At 46.4% G+C, this 10,644-nt stretch overlaps 1 protein-coding gene across 1 annotated transcript; it reads right to left on the bottom strand.

Moving 5' to 3' along the window:
- Nucleotides 1–2,065: 2,065 nt before the first annotated feature.
- Nucleotides 2,066–9,938, bottom strand: LOC123159193 (uncharacterized). Its single transcript, XM_044577019.1, has 2 exons — nucleotides 9,218–9,938; nucleotides 2,066–2,406 (listed from the first exon to the last, which is right to left on the bottom strand). Exons 1-2 carry the CDS (start codon nucleotides 9,808–9,810, stop codon nucleotides 2,319–2,321), a joined length of 681 nt encoding a protein of 226 aa, XP_044432954.1. The 5' UTR covers nucleotides 9,811–9,938; the 3' UTR covers nucleotides 2,066–2,318.
- Between the last annotated feature and the right edge of the window lie 706 nt (nucleotides 9,939–10,644).

The raw sequence follows: 10,644 nt of genomic DNA on the forward strand, positions 1-10,644 counted from the left end.
CACACTAAACATTTGACGCCACTAGTAATATGTGCTATGAAACAAAAGGAAATACAACAATTTTCGATGCTCGTACAAACTTCATTTAGCACTGCTCTCCTGCCCGATCTGGCCATGGACGGTCCAGATAATAGGACTATATGCCAGTATGACCCGATAACGTATCATGTGCACCCAACGAATTCGTACACCAGGTGCTCCGATCCAACCCGAGTCATTGGATTAAAAAGAGAGGGCATGATGAGGGGCAAGGGGAACTGCAGGTACATTTTGCAAAACGGACATTGAAGTCTAGCTGATTTCTGTCCTCCCGTGTCTTCTCTACTGTGCCCAGTTTGAGGCAAGAAATCTGATTGAAAAGAGTAGTCAACCAACAACCAGTAAATCAAAGCCCAAAATTCCATTAATTAGAATCATGAATTGGTATTGTTGATGCAGTCTAACTATATTTCTGTTCTTTTCTACTAGACTCCAGCAGCGATGGATCCGGTGAAGACTTCAGGAACTTTGGCGACGGTGACAATGCCTACTCAGAGGCGAAGAGACACCCAGGCACCATCCTTCGATTCCCAATAACGACTGTTGTTTATAGTCCATCCATCTTTTCAGGCCACACAAGTTCAGGGATTTTTGGCACCATGTAAACAAGAATGTACACTTGCCAAAAAAATAGTATGCGACATTTTTTGTAGTTCAGAGGGGTGGTTGTTGTACAGTTCATCTGCATGCTTGTGATGCTCCAATGTGAAATACACTGATGTTCTTGCATGGAAGCATCTAAAGAAATGTGTTCAGAGATCTTTAGTTCAGTTTCAGTACAAAGCATCATCACAACAGTTATTTATAAAGTTGTTTCTCTCATACTTAATACTAGTAAATGGCACGTGCCATGCACGTGTAGAATTTTTGGCAAGTTATTGAGATATAAATAATTTATTAGTGTAGGTGTGTAATATTAGATCTGCACAATTAATTAATCAATAATTATTGAGATATAAATAATTTGTTAGTGTAGGTGTGTAATATTAGATCTGCACAATTTCGAATACCAAGAGAAATAGGATACCCGCTTCATCCTCAATTTAATGAAATTTAATAGGTCCTAGATTGAGCTATGCATAGAGTATACATTGCAAGTTATTCATTATTACAAATAAAATGATTATTTAAAATTATTTCTGTTTTGTTTATCAGATATCTTCACAAATTTATTGCTGAAAACAAGGGCAATATACTGGTAAAACAAAATTTTAACGGAAAGTAAAAGCCATTTAGCTACAACACATATTACATTTTTCTTTTGTTGTCTTTCTTTAATCATTTAAATTGCTTCCACCAGCAAAAAATTGTTTCAGGCATCTGCGCCTATGCCCAGGCTGAACCATCGTCATGCTTTTACTCTCTCTCATCTCCCATCACCATACCTACTTGGTAGCTCTGCTAGACTCTGGAGATTACTACTCTACCCTACCGCTGCATGCATTGTATCACATGAGTGTGCTAGAAATTTCTACAGAATCACGTGCCCATGCGAAAATGCCAGGCCAACACAGTGAAGTGGCGCAGCGCGAATCCCTGCGATGTGGGCCGTTAGATGGACATATCCAATGGTCTATGTGCAGCCACGTAGTCCTCTAGCACAAGCCATTAAATTTGAGCCGTCTGATTAGAAAGATCCAACGGTCCATATGTCTTGCTATTCGTATACTATATAGGAGTATAGATTATAGGGTTATAACTGTTGAGCAATGAACAATCATGCAACGGTTACATAAGCCGATACAAAAGCACACGTGAGAAGACAAGCATAGTAAAAAAGACAGGGCGGGACAGAATTCATCTAGGCTTCAAGGTCCGTTTTGTTGGATCGGAGCACCTGGTGCATCAGTTCGTCGGGAGCATAGGAAACGTTCAGCTCCCCTTGCCCCTCATCCCGTCCCTCTCTTTTTAATCCAATGGCTGAGGTTGTACCGGAGCACCTAGTGCACGAGTTCGTCGGGAGCACAGGATACGTTCTCAGTATGACCCATACCATCGCTTCCATATTTTTAGACCATTGTCTATATGGACATAAAGACAATCAAATTTAGATAAGGAAATGCTGTTACATTGTAACCAGCCATGTGCATGAGAGACTGAAATCACTACACGCTTTAATAGCAAAGTAAAAGGGAACCAAAGCCAATTATAAATACTAAATCAACGCATCTTTATTGTGTGACTGCAAAACGGCATGGATCTGGCGGATTAGTCATGGATGCACGTACTGCATCGCGTTTCATGGCGCGGTGCTCTCTCATGGTTGAGGCGACGACAACTCAACTCTTTCCACGCAGCGCTGATCCCCTGTGTGATCTCTGCTTCAAGACCATGCCTCCCTGTGCCTTGGGAGGATAGTGTCTTTTCCTGATAAAAGAATACAGTATGTATTAGCATGGACTTCACTGTAACATAAAAGCAAGGCATGTACATATATCTTTCTAAATTCGTAGAAAGGAAATAGCCAATTAGTGTAACTAACTCAAATAGGAAACAACAGAAAATAGTGTTCTTCTTTTTGTCGTATCCTTAAATCATATCACACGACCATGTTTCTCCATCTAAATAAATAAGTACCATGTCATGTGATAGGTTCGTTGCAATCTTGTGTAGTTACTCTTCTTTTTTGGGGTAGTGTAGTAACTCTCATCTCTACTCCTATAAAAACCTGAGTTGGTGATGATGGTGTGCCTTCCATTTTTCACCAATAGCTGTTGGATCTAAACCTGACACATACAAAGCAAACTGTTGCAGTTTTGCAAAAAGATTCCCGCACTTGTTTCCATATTTATAAACAACTCCTCGTCTCTCACAATCAACCTTATCTCTTCCCCACCACATTCAAAAGGCTTGGTATGATGGCCGCTGCGGGCGCCGTCCACCCAATTTTGATGTTCCGTGCAACGCACGGGCATCTTACTAGTATTCTTAAATAATAATCAGTGCTCTATTATTTCCATTTTTTGCTTCAACATGGGACAAGATTTTTATCACTAGTCCTTAATTCATACTAATGCAAATCACTGATTGATATAATCAAAGACCAATCATGTGGAGATAAGTTTTTTATTCATGTGCAGATTTTGACCATGTTTGATATTGTCAACAATTTAGTGCCCACACGCAGGGCACGATTCTCTTTGCAGAACATATAGGCACTCGCCAGAAATAATCTATCGATACCAATTCTAGTTTTGACTACTCACTGGAGAGATAGGTTGTTGCGATTAATTACTACCTCAGTACCAAGATATAAGACGTTTTTGCAGTTGCAGTTCAATTTGAACTGCAAAAACGAGGGAGTAGTTACGACTTGACTTGCACAACAAAGGTCACCGTTTCGTATTCAAATATTCAAGCCGCAAATCAACCAAGTGTAACACCATTTTCGTCTCCAGAAATCCTATCTCTCGATACAAATTCCAGTTTGCCCCCTAACTGTAGAGAAAGACTTTTGTCATTAATGGATTATGTGTTGTCTTGCACAATTAAGGTTAATGTTTTTCATATAGATATATTCAACCTAAAGTGACACCAAGAAGAAACAGGTATGGTCAAACAGCATGATCATAGGTCATAGCAAGTGAGCAACCAAAGAGACCTAACTCTGTGCAATATTAGCATTGGTCAAAATAACAAACCATACCAACAAAAATGTTATATTTTATCTCTTAGTACCCTCATAAAAGAATAATTCAATCCAGAATATTAAAAAATTCTGTAAGTATCAAGCACACAGGTTCGAGATGCCAGAACACAAAATCTCCACTTTGCACCATTTCTTTAGCCAAAAATACCGATATTACCTCCATTTCCAGCAAGAAAAATGAGTGACACTTCAGTATTTCATGGACACGCCAGTGCACTCATGTGTGCATGTGTCAGCACTCAGCACCCTATTTGCTTCCTGACGAACACACGCGCGAGAGAGAGATGGATCAAGGAAGACGATGACACAAGTGGTTTAACGCTGCTCAAACTTCCGCAGCTCTTCTGATTCTTGCCATTGCTTATTTGTGGCTAACATACTCCAACAGATAAGACCGAGAGTGAAGCAATTTTGCCCCTCACGCGAGTGCAGCCATCTCACAGCTTTTCTGATTCTTGCCATTGCTTTATTTGTGGCTAACAAACTCCAACAGAAAAGACCGAGAGTGAAGCGATTTTGCCCCTCATGTGAGTCGTGCCATCTCACGACTCTAGGATCACCTCGCGCAGCTGATGGCGCCGCTAGACTAGCTCACGAACAAACCTGTGACGACCCCTATGTTATTTTATGTGAAAGGGGAAAACAATAGGAAAATAATGTGACAGGCCACGGGTTTATCCCAACAATATCACCCCCTAAAGCATGTGCCATTGTAACTTCGACCATGCCGATCTTTGCACGAAGCTCCGCGAAGCGCACACGCCCAAGAGCTTGAGTGAGAATGTCGGCGAGCTGTCCGTTGGTGCCAACAAACTGCGCCTTAACCTTCATGGCCTCTCCGCATTCCCGAATGCAGTGGAAACGAACATAGATGTGATTGCTTCGGTCGTGGAAAACTTGACTTTTAGCAAATAAGATAGCGGATTAGTTGTCAATGTAGAGTTGAATGCAGGCTGGCTCCTCCTTCAGTTCATTGAGGAACGAAGTGAGTGAAATTTCTTAGCACGCCGCCACAGTGGCAGCTAAGTACTCTGCTTCGCATGGCGAGAGAGGCACCACATTCTACTTGAGTGACTACCGGTTGTTAACATTGTTGGCGTAGAAGAACATGGCGACATCGGTGCTCAACTCAGACGAGTGTCAAGATATCCGGTCATGACGTTGTCGCTGTAGCAGACGAGGTAATCGTCCCCACTTCCCCAATAGTGACAACCCCAATTCGGCGTGGCGGCGACATAGCGCAACACTCTTCACCGCAGCAAGGTGTTGGGTGGTGGGCGCCTCCATGAAGCACGAGACGTAGCCGATGGCGCAAGAGATGTCCGGCCTGGTATCACAGGCACCTGACAACATTGCGGTACTCAGTCGCATCCATCGGCAGCATGGTGCTCTGTTTGCTGAGCTTGAACATGTGGTCCTATTGGCCCGGTGCAATGGTTGCAGTCTACCATGCCACTCCAGTCAAGACTTCGCCGCGTACGCCGCTAGCTCAGGGTGATGCCGTCAACGGACTGGCACACCTCGATCCGCAAGTAAAAAATCAGGATACCAAGGTCACCAATTTTGAAGTTGTTTTGCATCTCCTCCTTGAAGTGCTCGATTTCCCTGACGTTGAAACCAATGATGACACAGACACCACAAGCAGACGAGACGTGGTGCTGCCACCGCGAACCTGGACGGCGTGCTCTCTGGCGCTCCGCTCAAAACAAAGCAAGAACGGGCAACATCAAACTTTTTGTTCCAAGCACATGGCGATTGCTTCAGTCCGTTGAGCCTTGTCAAGGTGTAGCACTTTCCCTTCTTGTCCGAAAATTGCGTATCCCGGCATTGTGCAACGTACACCTCCTCCTCAAGTTTGTCGTTGAGGAAGGTGGACTTTACGTCCTTGTGGTGCACGCCCCAGCAGGCGCACGTTCCAGAGCTAGCAAAAGCCGCACAGACTCGAGACGAGCGACAAGGGCGAACACTTCATCATAGTCCACCCCCTGACGCTGCACATAACCCTTTGCCACAAGGTGTGCCTTGTGCCGAAGCACCGCACCGTGTTCGTGTTCTTGACCTTGCACACCCACTTCAGGCCTATGGGATCAAGGCTGGAAGGGAGGTCGATGAGGAGCCACCGTACCTTGTACACCTACTTTAGGCCTATGGGACCAAGGCTAGAAGGGAGGTCGATGAGGAGCCACACGGTTTTCCTCAATGGACATCGTCTCCTCATCCAAGGCGTGTAGTTAGGCCGCGTCCTGCTCGGCCTTGAGGTGCAGCTCTCCAGCATCCCCCAGGACATTGTCGTTGAACTGCATATTGGGTGGCATGACGAATGATAAATTCGCCGAGTCGAGGTCTGCCATGTTAACCAGTTGGGGAGAAAGGGTTGCCGTGTCGAGGTCTACCATGTTAACCAGTTGGGGCGACACGGTTGCCCTGGAACCGCTTCTTGTTGCCGTGGCAATAGTCGCAGCAGTTGCTGTCGCCGGTGCTGCCATGGCGGCATTCTTGGGTGAAACCAATGCAACAACAGCGCTTCCACGTGAAACTAGTGCCATAGCAGCCTTTCTTCTAACATGACAACGTTCTGCCAGGATCCGTTACCATGCCAGACGCCTTTCCTTGGTCCTCTGCGACATCTGGTGCGTCTCCTCAGTTGTGTTGGGCGCCAAGTACTTGATGGTGACGTGCGAAGGATGTGCTTGTGGGATGTCTGCTCCTCGCAGCCAGTCCTAGCATGCTCGTTGGTCAAAAACGAATGGTGTACATGTGCTTAGGGGACGTTTTACCTTGGCCAGGAGGTTCTCTTGCGGACCGTGCACCGTCATGCTCGGATGCTCCACGTGCGTCGAGTATCCAATCTCGTCGAGCTGCCCAATGTTGACGATGTTGCTCTTCAGACGGGAAATTCAGTAACGTTCTTTAATTCGCGGTGGTGGCTACCCGTTGCGGCGAACAGGAGCATGCCTCGTCCACATATCTCCACCACACAGTCGTCGCCGAACTTCACCGTGCCCATCACCATACCATTTCATGTGGTCCGACGAATACAGACACGTTGACAGTCATTTGGTTTGACACACCGGCATCGAGGTACCAAGGCACATCAACGTCGCCAGGGGCATGCCCAAGCTTGATGCAAGCTCACTCTTCATTGAGGAGGACGCGCTCGTACTCTGCCATGGCGGCTGGGACGGAGTTGCTGCAACGGCAACATTGGGCATGATTGCTACCATTGCAGCCTTTCGGGGCAAAAGCCATGCCATGGCAGGATTTCCTACCATGATGACTGCTGCTAAGGATGTTGTCATTGTGATGTTTTGGGGCGATTCCGCTACCATGGAAGGACTTTGCCCTGGTGTGGCAAGGTGTGTTGTGCACTCCTGCATCAGCAGCAGCGTGGACTCCTCATCGCCTGCACCAGGTGAGCCTCCTCCTGTTTCTTACAGCAATCACGGGCCCAATGGCCTAGCTTTCCACAATAGCGATACTTCTCGCGGCTGCCGCTTCTCGGCTGACCTTGGCTTTTGCGTCCGCCGCTGCACCTAGCGCGGGAGCACCCTCCACCACCACCACCACCATGGCAAGAGCTGTTGTTGCCTGAGGTGTTGCTGCTGCCAGAGGACCCGCCTTGGTTGTACCTATACTATCGCACAACCCACTGCTACTCAGCTAGCACTAGGCGATTGCCGCCCTGGCTAGATCCATCCAGCCTGTGTCAAACCTCTGCCGCGTTGAACCATCTCGTTAGCTCCTCGATGGAGAGCGCAGAGTGGTCGATCGGGGTCTATGTAGAGAGCGGTATGCGAGTAGTGCGGCAACACAAACAACAACAACAACAACAACAACAAAGCCTTTAGTCCCAAGCAAGTTGGGGTAGGCTAGAGGTGAAACCCATAAGATCTCGCAACCAACTCATGGCTCTGGCACGTGGATAGCAAGCTTCCACGCACCCCTGTCCATAGCTAGCTCTTCGGCGATACTCCAATCCTTCAAGTCTCTCTTAACGGACTCCTCCCATGTCAAATTCGGTCTACCCCGCCTTCTCTTGACATTCTCCGCATGCTTTAGCCGTTCGCTATGCACTGGAGCTTCTGGAGGCCTGCGCTGAATATGCCCAAACCATCTCAGACGATGTTGGACAAGCTTCTCTTCAATTGGTGCTACCCCAACTCTATCTCGTATATCATCATTCCGGACTCGATCCTTCCTCGTGTGGCCACACATCCATCTCAACATACGCATCTCCGCCACACCTAACTGTTGAACATGTCGCCTTTTAGTCGGCCAACACTCAGCGCCATACAACATTGCGGGTCGAACTGCCGTCCTGTAGAACTTGCCTTTTAGCTTTTGTGGCACTCTCTTGTCACAGAGAATGCCAGAAGCTTGGCGCCACTTCATCCATCCGGCTTTGATCTGATGGTTCACATCTTCATCAATACCCCCATCCTCCTGCAGCATTGACCCCAAATACCGAAAGGTGTCCTTCTGAGGTACCACCTGACCATCAAGGCTAACCTCCTCCTCCTCCTCACACCTAGTAGTACTGAAACCGCACATCATGTACTCGGTTTAGTCCTTCTAAGCCTAAACCCTTTCGATTCCAAGGTTTGTCTCCATAACTCTAACTTCCTATTTACCCCCGCCCGACTATCGTCAACTAGCACCACATCATCCGCAAAGAGCATACACCATGGGATATCTCCTTGTATATCCCTTGTGACCTCGTCCATCACCAATGCAAAAAGATAAGGGCTCAAAGTTGACCCTTGATGCAGTCCTATCTTAATCGGGAAGTCATCAGTGTCGACATCACTTGTTCGAACACTTGTCACAACATTATCGTACATGTCCTTGATGAGGGTAATGTACTTTGCTGGGACTTTGTGTTTCTCCAAGGCCCACCACATGACATTCCGCGGTATCTTATCATAGGCCTTCTCCAAGTCAATGAACACCATATGCAAGTCCTTCTTTTGCTCCCTATATCTCTCCATAAGCTGTCGTACCAAGAAAATGGCTTCCATGGTCGACCTCCCAGGCATGAAACCAAACTGGTTTTTGGTCACGCTTGTCATTCTTCTTAAGCGGTGCTCGATGACTCTCTCCCATAGCTTCATTGTATGGCAAGACAAGACAGCCCAGAGAAATTTCTCAGAGGCTTCTTCCTGCAGCTCATCACCAAGTACTGCTAGATTGTTCATCATACCGTTGAGCCATAGGGCGAAATCATCGAAGAAGCTGCGGAAGTTTGAGTAACGCATAACTACTCAACGGTATGAATTAGAAAACCTCATTCAAGTGCATAACTCTATGACCGCAACATAGTAAGGAAGTAAGTGCACAGGCATTTGGCACTGCCTCTACCATTACCATCTTGATTTCCTCTAGACTAACGAAGACCAGAATTGTTCTCTGACGGTAGAGAAGCCTAGAAATTCTCCTCTTTCGCATTGACAGAATAATAGTATTGTCTTATTGAAACGAGCTGTGCATAATGACTTGATCAAGAAAGATAGAGAGATCCAGAGTCCTCACCTAGCAGGTTTCTCGGTAGCCAGCTGCATCCCGTTCCACGGGAAGTTTCCCCCCTTTTCGTCAGCTTGCTCATTCGCCCTGGCACGTCCCCTCCTCTTGTTCCCCAGCCTCCCAGGGTTCCCATACACGATCTTGCCGCATCCGGCCCTGGAGAAGCCCTCCCTCTCGTCCTCCATCCAATGTTTCCCCTTCCCCTCCCTCTCCCCCTCGACCTCTGCCCCTTCCACAACCTTCCTCCTCGCCGCGGCTGCGCTGGCCTTCCGTTCCCTCTCCCCGAGGATCGCGCCGATGGGGAAGATGTCGGGGGAAACGGAGAGCGGGGCCTGAAGAGTGACGTAGGCCTTCTTGTAGTCTGGCTTGGCGGCGAGGAAGGGTCCTCGGCGGTGCTTCTTTCCCTCCATGTTGAGGGTGCGGACTTCGGCGATGGAGAAGCCGTAGACGGACTCGAGGCAGCGGCGGATGTCGACCTTGGAGGCGGAGGGGACGGTCCTGACAGCGAACTCCTGGACGGAGGATAGGGGGGCCGGGGGGAGCATGAGCTTGATGGGGAGGTTGGCGAAGTGGAGCACGCGGCGGCCCAGCCTGCTACCCATGGCCGGATGCGGCGGCGAAGGGTGGCCGGATGCGGCGGCGGAGGAGGGCGTAGGGTTTAGAGAGTGAAAATGGTTCGGTTCGGGTTCAGCGGCTCAGGCGAAGGACTATTGGGCTTGGTTCGGCTGTAGCGACCAAAAATGCCCACATAACATTCGCGGCTTGGGTGGGCGCCTCTGTGTCTCCCACATTACATTCGCGGCATTGGGTGGGCGCCTCTGTGTCTCGCGTGAGGAGGAGCGATTTGATTACGTATTTAAAAAATGTTAATTAAACATTCGAAAAAAATGTTAGACAAGTATTTGAAAATTTCTAAATGTATAGAAAAATGTTGAACATGTATTCAAAAAACTTTAATCTTGCATTTGAAAAAAATGGTAATCAAGCATTTAAAAAATGTTGAATATGTTTATATAAAAACTGCTGACCATGTATTAAAAAATGTTAATCTTGTACTTGAAAAATGTTAATCAAGCATTTAAAAATGTTAAAATGTGTATAGAAAAAATATTGATCATATATTCAAAAAATATTAATTTGTATTTGGAAAATGTTAATCAGGTATTTCAAAAATGTTGAAAATATGTATTAAAAATGTTGATCCAGTATTCATAAAATGTTAAACTTGTATTTGAAAGATGTTAAAGTGTATGAGAAAAACTGTAGAGAAATAAGAAAACGAACCAAAAATAATATGTTCTACCGCTAAAATAATGTGGAATGTATATTTATAAATGTTTAACATTTATTAAAAAATAATATCCAAACATGTATCTACAAAATGTTCAACGTGTATCAAAAAAATGTTACTCGTGTATATGAGATTACGTGTTTTG

The sequence above is a fragment of the Triticum aestivum genome, chromosome 7B (genome assembly GCF_018294505.1).
Source record: "Triticum aestivum cultivar Chinese Spring chromosome 7B, IWGSC CS RefSeq v2.1, whole genome shotgun sequence".
Classification (NCBI taxonomy): Eukaryota; Viridiplantae; Streptophyta; class Magnoliopsida; order Poales; family Poaceae; genus Triticum; species Triticum aestivum.

Excerpts from the sequence above, each read along its gene's own strand:
- LOC123159193 (XM_044577019.1), bottom strand. The coding sequence starts at position 9,810 with ATGGGTAGCAGGCTGGGCCGCCGCGTGCTCCACTTCGCCAACCTCCCC. Across the intron at positions 2,407-9,217 it reads GCTACCGAGAAACCTGCTAG|GAAAAGACACTATCCTCCCA; the intron begins GTGAGGACTCTG and ends TTCTTTTATCAG.